This window comes from Bufo gargarizans, unplaced genomic scaffold (assembly GCF_014858855.1).
Source record: "Bufo gargarizans isolate SCDJY-AF-19 unplaced genomic scaffold, ASM1485885v1 fragScaff_scaffold_549_pilon, whole genome shotgun sequence".
NCBI lineage: Eukaryota > Metazoa > Chordata > Amphibia > Anura > Bufonidae > Bufo > Bufo gargarizans.
The window spans coordinates 308763-328455 of record NW_025334136.1 but is presented as its reverse complement, the minus strand read 5'-3'; the positions used below and the strand labels follow the sequence as shown (position 1 = coordinate 328455).

General features: G+C 45.1%; 1 protein-coding gene across 2 annotated transcripts; it reads left to right on the top strand.

The window, feature by feature from the left end:
- The first annotated feature begins 436 nt into the window (after positions 1 to 436).
- Positions 437 to 8825, top strand: LOC122922598 (phosphopantothenoylcysteine decarboxylase subunit VHS3-like). Of its 2 annotated transcripts, none has more exons than XM_044273268.1 (3): positions 437 to 636; positions 8430 to 8442; positions 8536 to 8825. In XM_044273268.1, exons 1-3 carry the CDS (start codon positions 535 to 537, stop codon positions 8793 to 8795), a joined length of 375 nt encoding a protein of 124 aa, XP_044129203.1. In that variant the 5' UTR covers positions 437 to 534; the 3' UTR covers positions 8796 to 8825. The 2 variants fall into 2 exon arrangements, with proteins under 2 accessions (XP_044129203.1, XP_044129202.1); XM_044273267.1 differs by having other exon boundaries at positions 452 to 636; positions 8430 to 8448.
- The last annotated feature ends 10868 nt before the right edge of the window (positions 8826 to 19693 follow it).

The following is a 19693-nucleotide window of genomic DNA, read 5'->3' as shown; positions in this document are numbered from 1 at the left end:
TCTGCCACATCCACTGCCTCTTCAACCTCCAACTCCACTTGGACCTTCGCTTCCTGGTTCAAGATTTTTAGATTTTTATGTATTTTATGTTATTTTAAGCCCTATCCACATTTGTTTACGAGGCAATTGTCCTGCTCCTACCTCCATTGTGGTTCCATTTGCAGCCCTCTAGCCCTTTTTAGGACTATTTTAAGGCAATTTTACAGCCCCAAAGTTCAGGTCCCCATTGACTTCTATGGGGTTCAGGTTCACAGTCAAATTTAGGACCCAAACCGAACTTTATAACAAAGTTCGGCCAAACCCGTTGAGCCCGAACATCCTCGGGTCCGCTCATCACTAGTCATCAAATGTAATTTCACAATTCTTTCCTATTGTTCAATATTGTCCTGCTTGTTTCACACTGTAATTAATGAAGGCGTCAGGGTGAAGCTCCGGTTTCTGGGCTGTCCTGACTGGTATAAGAGCTGAGTACACTGCCGGCAGCATCACTCTCAGCCTGTGATAGGAGGAGTAATATCGGCGGACGGTGACACGATGAGACTCTGCGTTGGGCTTCTGATGATTTGGGCTCTGGTGATGCCTGGAAATTCTGCTCCATATGAGAAGGACAATGAGTCCAACGATGATAGACCCCAGGTGAGGTCACTGTGTATCCACGTGTTCTCCTGTCTGCACACAGGATATTGGATACTGTATTTGATGTCAGTATATTGTATCATATATACTCCATGTGTCTCTATAGTCCATAGGTAAATATGCATCATTACATATGGTACATTGTATCCAAGGCTCCCTATGTACATTCATTTTCCTTTACAAGGCGACCATAATGTTTCGGGGTCCACAAATTGCGGATCCAAAAAACCGAGATACCGGCTGTGTGTTTCCGCATTTTGTGGAACGCACAGGGCCGACCCTGTGATAGAAAATGACTATTCTTGCCCGAGATTACTGACAAGAACAGGACATGCTCTATATTATTTGCAGGGCCACGGAACTAAGGATGCGGACAGCTCACGGTGCGCTGTTCCCATCTTTTGCGGCCCAATTGAAATGAATAGGTCCGCACCTGTTCCACAACATTGCGGAACAGGTGCGGACCTAGAAACATGCTCTGAATGCGCTCTTATTCTGAGTACACACTGTATCCAAGTCTTCATCAACTCATCCACTCCCTATGTAATATTCCCTCAAACCTAAGATACATTGTATCTGAGGGTCCCTCCACCCCCCATGCAGTATTCTTTACTTACATACCTTCTACCACAATATCCCTCTGGGCCCCAATGTAATATTCTGTTTCATTATTTACATTGTATCCGGATCTAGATATTTATGAATCAACTAATTGGATGTTTCCCGAATCTTTACCTTTATGACCAGATGAGTCTCAGGCAGAGGGTGTGTCATACAACTATTACACAGTGATCTGTAATTACTTCCATTATCCCAACTCTATTTACAGGAAAGAAAAAGTTATTAACCCTTTCCCGATCGCCTTACGAATATATATGTCGTCAGTCTGGATTTTAAAGGGGTTTTCCCATCACAGACAATGGGGGCATATTGCTAGGATATGCTTCCCATCACATATCGCTAGGATATGCCCCCATTGTCTGATAGGTGCGGGTCCCACCTCTGGGACTCGCACCTACACCGAGAACGGAGTGGGGAAAGGTGATGGAGGGAGCACTGCGCATGCTATTTCTAGCTATCTCCGTCAGCCCCATAGAAATTAATGGGAGTAGTGACCGCGCAAGTGCTGTGTGCTCCCATTTGCTACTCTCCGTTCTCGGCGTAGGTGCGGGTCCCAGAGGTGGGACCTGCACCTATCAGACAATGGGGGCATATCCTAGCAATAAACCCCCATTGTCTGTGATGGGAATACCCATTTAATGATGGCGCACGAGCACAGCAGGTGACATGTGTCACTTTAGGTGGTAATAACTTTGGAACGCTTTTACTTATCCAAGACATTCTGGGAGTGTTTTCTCGTGACACATTGTACTTCATGATAGAGGTACATTTTAGACAATATTTTAAATTTTTTTTAAACTCCCAAATTTACCCCAAAATTTTGCAACTTTCCAAATGTCAATTTCTCTGCTTTTAAAACAGATAGTGATACCTCATATAATAGTTATTACTTTACATTTCACATAGCAAAGCAAGAGATAACAGCTAAACAAAACTCAATTTTTATTAACCTGATTCTGTAGTTTACAGAAACACCCCACGTGTGGTCGTAAACTGCTGTACGGGCACACGGCAGGGCGCAGAAGGAAAGGAACGCCACGTGGTTTTTGGAGGGCAGACTAGGATAATTTTAAGTTTCAATGACACATTTGAAGACCCCCTGATGCACCCCTAGAGTAGAGACTCCCAAAAAGTGACACCATTTTGGAAACTAGGAGATAAGGTGGCATTTTTCTTGGTACTATTTTAGGGTAAATTAGATTTTTGGTTGCTCTCTATTACACTTTTTGTGAGGCAAGGTAACAAAAAATAGCTGTTTTGGCACCGTTTTTCTTTCTCCTTTTTTACAGTGTTCCATCTGACAGGTTAGATCATGTGGTATTTTTATAGAGCAGGTTTTTACGGATGCGACAATATCAAATATTGACTTTTTTGGGTTGTTTGTTTCAGTTTTACATAATGAAGCTTTTTTGAAAAAAAAGATTTTTTGGTGTCTCCATATTCTGAAAGCCATAGTTTTTTCTATTTTTTGGGCGACTGTCTTAGGTAGGGTCTCATTTTTTGCAGGATGAGATGACGGTTTGATTGGTACTATTTTAGGGTGCATATGACTTTTTGATCGCTTGCTATTACACTTTTTGTGATGTAAGGTAACCCAAAAAGGGCTTTTTCACAATAAAAGCATTTTTGAAACAAAAAAAAATCATGTTTTAGTGTCTCCATATTAATTTATTTTTTTGGGGCGATTGTCTTAGGTAGAGTCTCATTTTTTGCGGGATGAGATGACGGTGGTTTGATTGAGATGATGGTACTATTTTGGGGTGCGTTTGACTTTTTGATCGATTGGTATTACACTTTTTGTGATGTAAGGTGACTAAAAAATGGCTTTTTTTTACACAATTTTTATTTTATTTTTTATAGTGTTCACCTGAGGGGATAGGTCATGTGATATTTTGATAAACCTGGTTGTTACGGACATGCCGATACCTAATATGGGCATTTTTTTTTCACTTTTAACCAGCCATAGTCTTTTTATGTTTTGACCAATTGTTTTATGTAGGGGCTCCTTTTTTGCAAGAAGAGGTGACAGTTTGATTGGTACTATTGGTGTTGCACTTTTTGTGATGTAAGGTGAGAAAAAAATGGTTGTTCTAGCACAGTTTTTATTTAATTTTTTCTACAGGGTTCAGGTGAGGGGGTTGATCATGTGATATTTTTATAAAGCCGGTCGTTACAGAAGCGGCAATACCCAATATGTCTGTTTTTTTTTGTTTGTTTTTTAAATTTCAAATATGTATTTTATTTTGGGATAGGGGCTTTTTTTATTTATGAAAAACGCTTTTTTTTTTACTTTTTTTTTACTTTTTATTCAACTTCTGGGGTCTGATCCCCTCTGCAATGCATTACAATAAAACCTGTATTGTAATGCATTGGCTTTCGGCTTTTATGCTGACAGTTTGCCTGTGATACCGAGCCTAAGGGGCTTGATCTCACAAGCTTCATAGAAGGAAACGCCACAATGCCTATGGAAGGCATCGGGCTGCCTTCTCTGCCATCATGTCTCCATCACTGCAGAGCGGGGACCTGATGGAGATGTGGAGGGCACCCATACCCTCCGCAAACCCTCTGCGTGCCTCGGTCAGCTTTGAAAGCGGCATACAAGGGGTTAATATTAATACGCCGGCATCAGCGTTTTCACCGATGCTGGTGTATGCAGCAGGGGCCCGGGAGTCAGTGACTGCCTGGTCCATGCTGCTGATCGGGCAGGCGAAGCTCCTGCACCCACCCGATCAGCCTGCCGTACATGTACGCCGCTGGTCCTTAAGTCACTTCCACCAGTGCCGTACGTGTACAGCGGAGGTCCTCTACGGATTAAAAATACTAAATGACTGGACATCAGGAGCTAAAACACTAAATCACTGGACATCAGGAGCTAAAACATTAAATCACTGGACACCAGGAGCTAAAACACTAAATGACTGGACACCAGGAGCTAAAACACTAAATGACTGGACACCAGGAGCTAAAACACTAAATGACTGGACACCAGGAGCTAAAACACTAAATGACTGGACACCAGGAGCTAAAACACTAAATGACTGGACACCAGGAGCTAAAACACTAAATCACTGGACACCAGGAGCTAAAACACTAAATCACTGGACATCAGGAGCTAAAACACTAAATCACTGGACATCAGGAGCTAAAACACTAAATCACTGGACATCAGGAGCTAAAACATTAAATCACTGGACACCAGGAGCTAAAACACTAAATGACTGGACATCAGGAGCTAAAACACTAAATCACTGGACATCAGGAGCTAAAACACTAAATGACTGGACACCAGGAGCTAAAACACTAAATGACTGGACACCAGGAGCTAAAACACTAAATCACTGGACATCAGGAGCTAAAACACTAAATCACTGGACATCAGGAGCTAAAACATTAAATCACTGGACACCAGGAGCTAAAACACTAAATGACTGGACACCAGGAGCTAAAACACTAAATGACTGGACACCAGGAGCTAAAACACTAAATCACTGGACACCAGGAGCTAAAACACTAAATCACTGGACATCAGGAGCTAAAACACTAAATCACTGGACATCAGGAGCTAAAACATTAAATCACTGGACACCAGGAGCTAAAACACTAAATGACTGGACACCAGGAGCTAAAACATTGAATCACGGGACACCAGAGACTAAAACACTAAATCACTGGACACCAGGAGCTAAAACACTAAATCACTGGACACCAGGAGCTAAAACACTAAATGAGCTAAAACATTGAATCACTGGACAGCAGGAGCTAAAACGCTAAATCACTGGACATCAGAAGCTAAAACACTAAATCAGGCATCCTCAAACTGCGGCCCTCCAGCTGTTGTAAAACTACAACTCCCACAATGCCCTGCTGTAGGCTGTTCGGGCATGCTGGGAGTTGTAGTTTTGCAACAGCTGGAGGGCCGCAGTTTTAGGATGCCTGCACTAAATCACTGGACACTAGAGACTAAAACACTGAATCACTTTACACAAGGAGCTAAAACATTAGATCAGTGGACATCAGGAGCTAAAACATTAAATCACTGGACACCAGGAGCTAAAACACTAAATTACTGGACACCAGGAGCTAAAACACTAAATTACTGGACACCAGGAGCTAAAACACTAAATCACTGGACACCAGGAGCTAAAACACTAAATCACTCGACACCAGGAGCTGAAACACTAAATGACTGGACACCAGAGACTAAAACATTAAATCACTGGACACCAGGAGCTAAAACACTAAATCACTGGACACCAGGAGCTAAAAGACTAAATCACTGGACACCAGGAGCTAAAACACTAAATCACTGGACACCAGGGACTAAAACACTAAATCACTGGACACCAGGAGCTAAAACACTAAATCACTGGACACCAGGGACTAAAACACTAAATCACTGGACACCAGGAGCTAAAACACTAAATCACTGGATACCAGGAGCTGAAACACTAAATCACTGGACACCAGTTACTAAAACACTAAATCACTGGACACCAGGGACTAAAACACTAAATCACAGGACATCAGGAGCTAAAACACTAAATCACTGGACACCAGGAGCTAAAACACTAAATCACTGGACACCAGGAGCTGAAACACTAAATCACTGGACACCAGAGACTAAAACACTAAATCACTGGACACCAGGAGCTAAAACACTAAATCACTGGACACCAGGAGCTAAAACACTAAATCACTGGACACCAGGAGCTAAAACACTAAATCACTGGACACCAGAGACTAAAACACTAAATCACTGGACACCAGAGACTAAAACACTAAATCACTGGACACCAGAGACTAAAACACTAAATCACTGGACACCAGAGACTAAAACACTAAATCACTGGACACCAGAGACTAAAACATTAAATCACTGGACACCAGGAGCTAAAACACTAAATGACTGGACACCAGGAGCTGAAACACTAAATCACTGGACACCAGGAGCTAAAACACTAAATCACTGGACACCAGGAGCTGAAACACTAAATCACTGGACACCAGAGACTAAAACACTAAATCACTGGACACCAGGAGCTAAAACACTAAATCACTGGACACCAGGAGCTAAAACACTAAATCACTGGACACCAGGAGCTAAAACACTAAATCACTGGACACCAGAGACTAAAACACTAAATCACTGGACACCAGAGACTAAAACACTAAATCACTGGACACCAGAGACTAAAACACTAAATCACTGGACACCAGAGACTAAAACACTAAATCACTGGACACCAGAGACTAAAACATTAAATCACTGGACACCAGGAGCTAAAACACTAAATGACTGGACACCAGGAGCTAAAACACTAAATCACTGGACACCAGGGACTAAAACAAAACAGTAAATCACAGGAAACCAGGGACTAAAACATTAAGGCCTCTTTGCACACAAACGTATTTTCTTTCCTTGTCCGTTACGTTTTATTTGCGGACCGTATCTGGAACCATTCATTTCAATGGGTCCGGAAAAAAAGCGTCAGTTACTCCGTGTGCATTCCGTTTCCGTATGTCTATATTTACGTTCCACAAAAAAATTGTCCTATTATTGTCCGCATCAAGCATAGGACTGTTCTATTAGTGGCCAACTGTTCCGTTCCGCAAAATACGAAATGCACACGGATGTCATCCATATTTTTTGCGGATTTGTTTTTTGCGGACCACAAAATACATATGGTCGTGTACAAGAGGCCTAAATCAGAGGGCACCAGGGAGGTACGAGCTGGTACTAAACCGACTTTCGATTCCTAATTTTAAATGTTGTTAAAGATGCAGAAATGAATCCCGAATTAATTTACCGAAGTCTCGAGCGACTTTAGGTGAAGCGAAGTTTACCTACACGGAGCCAATACATTTTAATGCTTGTGCTTCCCAATAATATACTTCAGAAACAGATAATCTGAAAATACTATTATTACACAGATAGTGCCCCCTTCAATAATTATTGGCACACCGTGCCCTAAAATATAACTGTGCCCAGCAAAAAGTGCCCCCGAAACTTATAGTGCCATAAACAGTGTCCTCCAAAAATAATTGTGCCAAGCTGCTTCCCAAAGTAACAGTCCTCCCAAAAGCTCCACCAATAGTAATAATCCTCTTCCAGAGTGCACTATGTGGTAACAGTGCACCCAATAGTAATAATGCCCCTTATTTTTCCCCCAGAAGTAATAATGCCCCCATAGTGCCCCAGTAGTAATAATCCCCCTCTAATGCGTGCCAGTGCAAAAAATGACCCCTTATAATGTTTGCCAGTAAAATTATTCCCCCTTGTAACGTGTGCCTGTATAAAAATGGTCTCTCACAATGTGCCCCAAGTACAAAAAATGCCCCCTGATAACCTGTGTTAGTACAATAAACTACCCCATTTTAGTGCCCCCAGTACAAAGAATGTCCCCTTAGGGCCTCCTATAATGTGTGACGGTACAGAAATGCTCCTTTTTATAGCCACAATGTCCCCACAGAGCTTTCAAGTTACAAAATAATGACCCCCACCCAGGGGCCTAACTAACAGCGGCAGAGCAAGAGGGGCCCAGTCTTAGTTGGGATTATCCTATCTTCTAATGGAGATGAAAACTTGGTCAGGACTCTACCCTCTGAAGGAACAACTTTTAGCAAATGAGGCAGCGGAAAAATGGCCCAAGGGTCACTGAAAAGGGTTTAGGCGGAAGCCCTTCTGTCCTGTGTGGGGGGCCTGGTTTGATCTTTGCTATGGGGCCCTTACTTCTCTATGTACGCCACTGCCCCCACCTCATTGTGGCCCAACAGCATACCACCAAATATAAATAATACCCTCAAATACTTGCCTTCATTCTGCTGTCAGCGAATCAGTACCAGGCATGGACCTCTTCCAGTCTGTGCCCCGAGCTCAGGCGGTGCGATAATGATGACCCCGGCCTCTGATAGGAACTAGGACTAAAGCTTATTAGAGGGAACGGTGGGCCAAGGAGACATCGCTCCCGTGCCCCATCACCGCATTCAACTGCATTGCTGCCCTGAGTAAAGAGATGTGTAGAGATAAGCGTTTCCACAATGCTGCTGCTCCCCTCTTGCCCCTTCCTGGTGCAGTCGCCTCAGCTCGCCTCATTGGCGGTGCACCCCTGAAATCACACATCCGTCTCCTAACATCCAGCAATGAATATAACAAATTCTTTTTTTTCATGCAGAAAAACGAGAATGATGATGATAAAGATGACAATGATGACGATGACAATGATGACGATGACAATGATGACGATGACAATGATGACGATGACAATGATGACGATGATCATGATGATCATGATGACGATGATAAAGATAATAAAGATGATGACAATGATAAAGATGATGACAATGATAAAGATGACAATGATGACGATGATCATGATGATGGAGAAGACAGGGAGTGGAAAAAAAAATCTACAACCATGAAAATGAATGTACAAACAACAACACAATATAAAGAAAATCATATCGATTCGTCTGGCATTGAATGTCTGGAGTGTATTAATGACATGATGAAAAACCTAACAAAACCAACCATAAAATAATAAAATGTTAATAAAGATACATTATCAAGAGTGTCCTTCATAACTGTGTTATCTGTGGTGTTACATAGGACTGCAGGTGACATATATTACATTATCTGTACTCAGAGAGGTATCACTGTGTTATCTGTGGTATTACATAGGACTGCAGGTGACATCTACTACATTATCTGTGCTCAGAGAGTTATCAGTGTGTTACATATGGTGTTACATAGGACTGCAGGTGACATCTACTAAATTATCTACACTTAGTTGTTATCTGTGGTGTTACATAGGACTGAAACTTAAATAACATATACTACATTATCTGTACTCAGAGAGTTATCACTGTAATATCTAAGGTTTTACATGGGGCTGCAGGTGACATCTACTACATTATCTGTACTCAGTTATCAATATGTTATCTATGGTCTTACATAGGACTGCAGGTGACATATATTACATTATTTGTACTCAGAGAGCTATCACTGTGTTATCTGTGGTGTTACATAGGACTGTAGATTCTAGAATGGAATAGAAAGCTCCATTCTCTGCTTCTGTAGCTCTGCCATTTATGCTGCCACCTACTGGTGAACCAGGCATATTACACGTGAGCAGTTATATAACAAGATTATGAGTACACATTGTGCAGGACATGGAAATAAATACACAGATGACATGACAGTAGCCCATTAGAGATAGTAGCGAGGCGCAAAGTACAGGTAATGCCACTCTGGGGCGTTACATACCCCCTTACTTAAAAACCAAGCTGTCCTCGGCTTGTGCCTAAGGTATATATATATTTATGGTCGGGCACTCACAAAAGAAGGAATCCTACCTGCTGGCTAGCTAAAGCGGTTAGAGTTATGCCGAAACCGCGACGTTGAAGGGATAGCTGAAGGAGGCCATCCCCTTGGTGTGAAGCTGAGATTGAGGATGGGTAGGGTGGGAGAGTTTGACACGTCGTTCATTGAAGGAGGGGCAGGGGTGCCATGATATAGGCAACCGTGCCCCTCCCACAAATACAGGCCAATGAATCGGGCACTTGTGGTCGGGCACTCACGAAAGAAGGACTCCTACCTGCTGGCTAGCTAAAGCGGTTAGAGTTATGCCGAAACCGCGACGTTGAAGGGATAGCTGAAGGAGGCCAAAAAACAACAACAATTCCTTTTCATATCGGAAGGCTACAAACATTTATTCATAACACCAAATTCTGACAGGCAAGATTTATTTCAGTATACGGACAAGGAATGTAGCGCCTGAAACAGGACGAACGCCAACGACCTAGTCTTTTGATTATATGTGCTGGAACACGATTTCTTGAAGCGAAAGGAATGTCCGGATATTGAGGACGGGTCTACTGCCAGATTGGTTAGTAAAACACGAATATGGGTTATAAATTGGGGACAGGTAAGGTGAGTGTTGTTGAACGGTAGCAAAGGACTGTCGGGCGGCTTGTTTGGCAGAGAGAACAGAAGCTGTTGCAGCACGCGCACGGGGCACCAATGATGAGAGGTCGGGAAGTAAAACACCTGGGTTGGGGGGCCTACCTGAGAGGTCTTAGTGGTGAGTAGCGAAAGTATGAAACCATCTCGGGAAGCCGAGAGCTGACCGAGAGTGACGTATCTGCTACTGTTAGCCGGGGATGTAAACTCGGCCGGTCTCAAAAACCCATAAAAGGCCAGGTACATGGCAGCTTTTATTATCAAACTATGCAGGGCACCGAATGGTTTCTTGTCTAACCGGTCGCAAAGGTCGCGGAAAAGCTGGCCAGTGACGGGTAGCCGGTGAGTGCGTGACTCGCGGACGCTTTTCTCGAGACCCTTCAGAGTAGCTTTAACGGCATGGATTAAAAACAATGAACCTGGCTGGGTGAAACTCATAGCTCTAAAATGTTGCACCCCTGCGAGGTAGGACTTAACCGTGGTGTGGGATAGTTTCAGATTGGTGTGACAGTAACCTATGAACGCCAGGATGTACGGAACAAACTCGGTGTCACCTTGCGGACAAGAGTCCTGGAATTTCTGGAAGGCTCTCCAACCTGTCTGGTAGGCTCTGGCTGTATTGGGCGAGAGGGACTTGACTAACAGTGACCGAGCGGTGGTGAGATGAGCTTCTATGGAAGGATTAGAGCAGCGTATGGAGGGACTGGGCTCCCGATGGCGTCTGCTTCTGGACAGATCTGTGAAAAGAGGGTAAAATTAAAACGAGATAACGCGTCGGCTGCTGCGTTGTGGTTCCTAGCTATATGTGAAGCTATGTAACGAAACTGATGTTGTAACGACCGAAGGACCAGGCGCCTAAGAAATAACATGACATATGGAGACTTAGAAGATCCACTATTGAGAATCTCGATGACGGCTGCATTATCGGACACGAAGGACACAGTCTGACCTGACCAACTTTGACCCCAGGTATAGGATGCTGCCACTAAGGGGTAGAGTTCAAACACTGCTGAGGTACGGAAAAACCCAGGAATGGAACTAACTTCGATTGGCCATCTGTCTGCTAACCCATGGTTGCCAAAAATAGCTGCGAAACCTGTATTGGCAGCGGCGTCGGACAAAATTACGGGGGAGTTGTCGGATATCGTGGGAACAAAGAGCGAGATGCCATTCCATTGCGTGAGAAATTGATCCCACATGTTCAAGTCAGCCATGACCATATCGTCCAGGCCTATGCTGCTATCCTGGGAAGGGGCTGTAGGAAGGAGTGAAAGTAAACGAGATACGAATGCCCTACCTTGCGGAATTATGCGCATCGCAAAGTTCAGCATGCCTAACAGGGACTGTAGCTGTACTTTTTTAATTACTCTAGTAGATGTGAAATTATGAACGACTTCCCTGATTCTCTGTAATTTGTCCCTTGGCAACCATGTTCTGGGTGTCCAATACTATACCAAGGAATGTGATGACTGCGGAGGGACCTTCCACTTTCTTGGGAGAGACAGGAACCCCCCAATTGTCTGAAACACTCCAGTAGCAAATGAAGGTCTTTGGGGGGAGCGTCAGGACGCTCAATAATAAAAAAAATCATCCAGGTAGTGGATAACGTTGCTACAGTGGAATTCATGGACTAAAATCCAGTGGAGAGCCTTGGCTAGTTGGTCAAATAACCATGGGCTACTCTTGGACCCAAATGTAAGATTGGAAGCAAAATAATAAAGGCCCGTCCATTTGACACCATACCACTGCCAGAGGGACGGTTTGATCGGTAGTAATTTGAAGGCGTCTGCAATATCAGCTTTAGAAAGGATGGTGCCGGGACCTAACTGTAAGATAAGAGCGATGGCCTGATCTATGGTGGCATATCTCATGCTAACTTCTTCTGATGGAATGAGAGAGTTGATGCTAGGTATGGTAGGTAGGTTCCTGCACTTGTGTGTGGACTCAGGAAGGGCCACCATCCCGGTGTGGAAACCGAACATAAACCCTGTACTAAGGAACTCCATGAAGCCTGGGTCAGGATACCTGCGTAGGAACTGCTGCAACCGAACTATATCAACAACCCACATGTAATTATTATCTGATTTTAATGAACAGACTACTTTAGGGTGGGCTCTGAAGCAGTTGGTACATATGTGTAGCAAGCGTCACTGACTGAAGTTACAGGATGCATAGTTGAAATTATGTTTGATGGGTCTACCCAGCTTGTCAACTAAACCAGAGGATTTGTGTGAATCGGACTGGCCGGGAACAGGACCTGTAGAACTAGACCCCTCACTCGGAGCAGCCTTATGACACCACACCGTAGAATGGTCAATTGATTGGCACAGGGAGCATGATGGTGCCTTAAGCCCGGCAAAATGCCTACAAAAAAATCTCCGTATCAATATTAGCCCAGTTTGTAAGAAACTGGAACTGACTTAAAGTGGCAGCTGCCTTGGCCGAGAAAGAACAATGGTAGTCGTAGAAGGAACTACCACCATACTTGTATCCCAACTCCGTTATCCTAAATAAATACAAATCAAGTTCTTCCCTTCTCTCGGGACGAACTGAACATATTACGTCTCTGTACAAACTAAATGCGAGAACAAACAAGCTTGCGGTTCAGCCTGTGGTCCCGGCCTTTCAGGATCACTGACACATCCCCACAGGCAGGGCCGGCCTTTGGGGTGTGCGGGCTGTGCGGCCGCACAGGGCGCCATAGCAACAGGGGCGCCGGGCGGCCGACAGCTCGCAGTGTAATGGCGGCGGCTGGGCACAGGGAGATGAGCGCTTCCATTGTGGAAGCGCTCATCTCCAGTCATCTGTATCGCCGTCCTCAGGACAGCGATACAGATGCCTGCCTGTGCTGCGGTAGGGGAGGGAGAGGCGTGTCCCTTTCCCTTCCTCTGATAGGCTGCCGGCCTAGTGCCTGCAGCCTATCAGAGGCCGGCGCAGGTGGCGCGATGACGTCATCGCGCCGCCTGAGCCATACAGCGTGGGACACAGGCCGGAAGAGGCCTGCATCGCATCACTGACATGGAGGTAAGTATGTGTTTTTTTTAACTTTTTATTATGTACAATACTTTTACTGGCGAGGGCTGTTATTACTGGCAAAGGGGGGGCTGTTTGTTATTACTGGCAAAGGGGGGGCTGTTTGTTATTACTGGTAAAGGGGGGGCTGTTATTACTGGCGGGGGCTGTTATTACTGGCAAAGGGGGGGCTGTTATTACTGGCAAAGGGGGGGCTGTTATTACTGGCAAAGTGGGGGCTGTTATTACTGGCAAAGGGGGGACTGTTATTACTGGCAAAGGGGGAAAGGGGGGGCTGTTATTACTGGCACAGAGGGGCTCTTATTACTGGGGGCTGTTATTACTGGCACAGAGGGGCTGTTATTACTGGGGGCTGTTATTACTGGCACAGAGGGGCTCTTATTACTGGGGGCTGTTATTACTGGCACAGAGGGGCTCTTATTACTGGGGGCTGTTATTACTGGCCCAGAGGGGCTGTTATTACTGGGGGCTGTTATTCTGACACGGAGGGGCTCTTATTACGGGGGGCTGTTATTACTGGCGGGGGCTGTTATTACTGGCACAGAGGGGCTCTTATTACTGGGGGCAGTTATTACTGGCACAGAGGGGCTGTTATTACTGGGGGCTGTTATTACTGACACAGAGGGGCTCTTATTACTGGAGGCTGTTATTACTGGCACAGAGGGGCTCTTATTACTGGGGGCTGTTATTACTGGCACAGAGGGGCTGTTATTACTGGGGGCTGTTATTACTGGCACAGGGGAGCTGTTATTACTGGGGGCTGCTGTTACTGGCACAGGGGGGCTGCTATTACTGGCATAGGGGGCTATTATTAGTGGCACAGGGGGGGCTGTTAATACTGGCACAGGGGGGCTATTATTACTGGCACATGATTGGGGGCACTATAGGGGCATCTACTGAGGCCACAAAGAAGGGGTATTTTATATGGGCTCTCTGTACAGTACAATTTTATACTGGGACACATGGTGGGTACTATGGGGAAGGGGGAGAGGAGTACTATGGGGTCATCTACGGGGGGCACTAAGAAGGGGTATTTTATACTTGCAAATTATGGGGGACACTGAGGGCATCTACTGGAGCATTTTATACTGGTACATTATGGGGGGCACTAGGAGGAAGGGGGGAGAGGAGCACTATGGGGTCATTTACTAGGGGCACTATATAGGGGTATTTTATACTGGCACATTATGGGGGCACTATGAGGACATTAGCTCAAATGGGGGCATTACAAGGGGGTATTTTTTGCACTGTCACATTATAAGGAGAATTATTACTAGTGGGGGGGCTTTATGGTGGGCTTTATTACTCCCCCATGGTATGACCCCCTAGTAGCAGCACCGGCCTCTCCCTGCTCCGCTATCCCTCTGCCCCTTCTCCAAATCCTTATTATGAAATCTTTCTCATTAGGATAAAACACAACATCAGCTCCGCCGAGCCCCCGGCCAAAGTGTGGAAGTGGCGTCCGAGACCCCCAAGGGCCAAGTAACTGTAAGTTTTCATGTGAAATATGTTTGTTATACACATATAGCATACACTGCGCCACACAATTTTTTATTTATTTTTTGAGGGGGGGGGGGGGCGCCACAAGGTTAGCTCACACAGGGCGCCTGAACACCTAAGGCCGGCCCTGCCCACAGGCAATTACCCTACTATCAGAAAGATCCCGGGTAGCGACCAGTAAGGATGCAAGATTGACATCCCTACCTTCCAGGATGTCCTTCTTTAGATTAGCAGGAACAAAATGTGCCGGCATAATACTGGGCGCTGTCACAGGGACACCTGCCCCTGTCGCCGTAGATGTGGATGGAACAGCGGCATTGATGGTCTGCGGAGTAGTGGCAAAACTACGAGACTCAACCGCTTCCAACCTGGTTTGCACATCCGTGACAGACGAAGTCAAGTTATTCAACATCAGATGAATTTGTGTCAAAGAATTCTGAACTGTGATCATGGAGACTTCTTCATGCTGCTGAGGGCCTGAGTTAACGACCAGTAACCGGTATAACTCGGCCTTCCTAGCAGCAGCGGGATACGAAATACCCCTTCTGGACAACTCCGTCATCAGCCTAGGGACGGTCCAAGTGCGAATAGACGACACACTGCCCCCTTCTGACATCCTGGCAGGGTTCTCGTCGACCGAAGCCTCCACTATGTCTGAAGCACGTGACATACCCTGTGGATACAGTATGCACAAATCAACTCCTGACTGTCAACCGACACCGGAACGATGTGACGTGGCTGTGAGTAGGCCGAGACCCATGCAACTGTGAAGAATACGTGTGAAAAGGACGAGAGGACCTGAGCCAAAGAGAAGCGATAGCTGGACCTAGAACACCCCGGTGAATGGTGAGTCTGACGGTGGCACAACTGACCCACTACCAGAAGGAGAAAATGGAATAGTAACGTGACATAGCTACTGCCATACTGTACCCTGATGGTTGAACAACCTGCAGAATATGTTTGAAGAAGGATGACACAGATCCTGGAATAAAATCACATGTAAAATCCTCGCGTACGTCATACCGCCAGGCGTAGAGGCGTGCGACCAACAATACGGAGATCCTCTAACTAGCACCGAACAAGTATATTGGCCCCTCCCTAAAAACTCCATCAATCAAACCATGTATTTATACTCTTTTATAATTACTCCCTCTTTTTTTTTTTTTAAAACCCTCTTTTTTTTATTTTTTATTCCTAACTAAATCTCCCCATGGTGGTCATAGCCCTGGTGGCCACTAGATGGAGCCAACACAGAGCACAGAGCCATGGACTGCACTGCCGGCAGTCACCACCGGAGGGAGTCTGTACCATCCAATGCTGCTCAATGGACTGTATTGACTCCAGCGGCCACCAGGGGGAGCCCACACAGTAACCGGCCGCCTGCAGCTCGGGCAGACTGCGGAGGAGACCGCAAGCAAGAACGCTGGGGTGAGTGCGCCGCGACATGACATGGGCCAGCGCAGGCATGGGGGCATGAGGGGGGGAGAAACCAAGCTGCTGCCGGGGACCCTGCCTAACTAGTGGCACAGCGGCCCGTGCCAGACGTTAAGTGGGGAGAGAAATTCGAATCGGGATCACGCTGACCCCTGCACCCTACGATTCATGCCACGTGGGAGCCGGAGCTGCCTGGCAGATGCTCCGGTGCAGTGTGGCTCCCCCTTACCTAGGGAGCCGGCACTGCCGGCTGGACTTGTGAACCGAGACTGCAAATGTGGCAGTCACTTACCTGATCTAGTAGCTTGCGCACAAAAAACTAACTTCCAGGACCAGAAGCAATCCTCACGCACGGAACGCGGCCAGAGTTTGACACGTCGTTCATTGAAGGAGGGGCAGGGGTGCCATGATATAGGTAACCGTGCCCCTCCCAAAAATACAGGCCAATGAATCGGCCTTACCACATATATATATGCTCTAAGAGTACATGGGAAAAATGTAAGTGCTGAATGAAAATACACATTCATAGACTAACATAACCTATGGATTCCTGCCTGAATAGGTGTCTAACCCTGGTTTTCCCTCTCGCAATGAACCAATAAACCAAAACTACTGACTGCACTAAGTGCTCAATACCCCACGACATGGCCATAGTTGTATATGGAGTGTGGGGGTGTCATATCCTGTAATCCCCCCACATGCCATGATACGCCTGCAAACAGAAGGGTATATAAACTAGGAGGACGAGGCAGTGCTCTCCAATCTCTCCAGACACATATAAGCAGTGGTTTACCCCTGACGATGACAGATCTGCCTGTGACTTAACACTTGGTTCCCCCTGTGTAGCAATACAATACGGTACAATACCAAGCTAGCTAACACAAGGTCACAGTGAGAACCATTAGTGTATAACGTCCTCAGAGGCAGTCCATATGAGCAATGATGATGTAAGACTTGCTTGTGATGTATAAGACGCCCTCAGAGGCAGTCCATAATAAGCTAAGAAGTAGGGTGCTGACTATCTGGCTAATCATATTATTTTACCAAAGTCCATACAAAAAGTGCATAGATCAAATTGCGGCACCTGCAAAAGAATACACACATTGGGGGGAGTACACTTCAACGTTGCTGAAACAGTAAGATTAGTGCAAATCTTAGTGCAAATAAATAAGGCAAATAAATAAGGCACATATTCAATGCAATCAGGAAGTACAATAATGTAATAAAATCACATTTGAGTCCTCTCTTCAGTGCTTGTAGATAAAGTGCACCGAACTGGAACTTTAAGTGCGACTAAGTCCTTTGTAATCCACGGGAAATAACGTAACATCATTATTTGTAATTCATATGAGGTAACAAAGTCATTGGTAATCTTCATAAGGTAGCAAAGTCATTTGTAATCCACATGGGCATAAAAATAGTAGCACAAGTCATGAGAACCCTTTTGGCAAAAGGGGGCTTTCTATTAACCTGAAAAGGGGGGAAAAAAGGGAATGGGAGCGGTGGAGCGCAACTTGGAGGTATTTTTGGTAACCGGGTGGAGTCCTTACTAACATTGTCATCTGGGTGAGGACTAAAAACAAGGGCAACACAACATAAAAGCAATGCCAACAGGCCCTCACCCTTCAGGTCCAGTCCACGAAATGGCTCCCAGAAGTCATTTGTCCTTTTAAATGAAGACGGTAAGGCTCCTTAGAGGAAGGACCTCAGATCCTCCTTGCTACTAGAGCTTCTGAAGGATATTAGTGGACGATCCTGCCTTTGGTAGTCCATCCTAGCAGCAGCTGTGATGTTCTGGCGACACCTGCTGTCGCTTCTTGGTATGGTCTTGGTGGTTACATTCCTCATCGCCGCCATGATCTTCTGCTTCACAGGGGTGGATGCTCCTGCCATGATGAAAGTGTCCAGTACCTCCGGCTGCATAGGGGCTGGTAGGTAGGTTTCCTCTCTAGGTGGTCTTAGAGATAGCTCTGGTTTGACTCTCCTCAACAGTGGCTGCGACTTCCACGGCAGCTGGTATGCCACCACTGTGGGACTAAACACAAAGGAAGCGTTGAACATACTTCCAAACTGCTGACCGATTGTTGGGGGTGCAGGCAGTCCCAGTATAAGAGGCATCGGCTCCGGTTAGAGTTTTTCTCTGAAGTGCAGCACTCCGTATTCTGCTTCCTGCAAGCATCTGACTTGTCCTCGGGCAGCTGGGTCATCCTGCCAGTGCTCGGCAAGGGGCTTCTCCAGAAGACTTTTAGGTTATTTTTTTCCTTTTTTGACCTCACAGTACAAGTTAACGTTTTAGTATACCTACAAAAAATATATTAGATCAATCTGGGAAATCACAAGTCTGGAAACATACTTACAACAAAAAATTGTATATAGAGGAATGAGAGTGAACATAATTCCTAATTCACACCAGGAAAACACTGAATTCATTAGAGGCTGGGAATCATTATTAACTGAGAATTCATTGCGCATGCAGGCGTATATTTTAGAATACGAGAAAAAACAACTAAGTAAAGTGATAGCTCAACTTGAGAAAGAAACCCAAGAAATACAAAAACTTAGATCACAGCCAGAATTCAGTCTTCTAGAGGTGAAATTACAAAAGAACGTTGAAAATTTGCAAATTGAGGTGAAAGAGAGAAAGCATAGAAAATATATCAGGGACAAGAGAGATTTCGAGACAGGACAAATTTATAATAAATCAAATAGTCAGTCATCATATTTTGGTAGGACAGAGTATAGACCACCTACAGACGCCTCAGAATCTGAGGCGTCTGAATCGGAAGGTAGTACCACTCAAATAAATAGGAGAGGAAGAGGTAGATATAGGGGAAGATATCAACAGAGAAAAAAATCCTCAGTTTAGAAACACTAATCAAGGATGGCAACAGAATCAATATCGTGCTCAAAACATTCAGGAGCCAAACACCAATTTCCAAATGTCAATGCCCTGTTTACAATCTACTTCTGCATCAGTTACACCATCCCTTGTACAAACCAACGCGCCCCCAATGTTGGCATCCAACGCCCCGATTCCTTTTTTAATGCCGGGTATACAACTCAGGGACCGAGACAAATGGGGGTACAACCAGAAAATGTGAATACAATGCAGATCATAAATAGATCCTCTGTAATACTAAAATCTGAATATAAATCCCTGATACAAAAGGGACTTTCATATACTCCAACTCCTAAAATTAAATGTTTCACTTGGGTGAAAGACATTCATCTATTCGCCCGTAAACTTGCATTACACAAAGAGTTTAAAGAAAAAAATGACCCTGATAACGGGATGGAAAGTGGAGAAAGAATAGCACTCGAGGCTTTAGAAGAACTACATAGGGAAGGAGCTGGCGAAATTATAAGACCTGTCGCCCCCTTCAGCAATATGCGCCCAAAATCAAAATATACTCCACAAATTGCTAAATTCGCTAACATTCAAACCTTTGTGAATCTGGTGACAGGCGATCTGGAGAAGATAGAGAGGAAAAGAAATGAGATGGGAGAAAA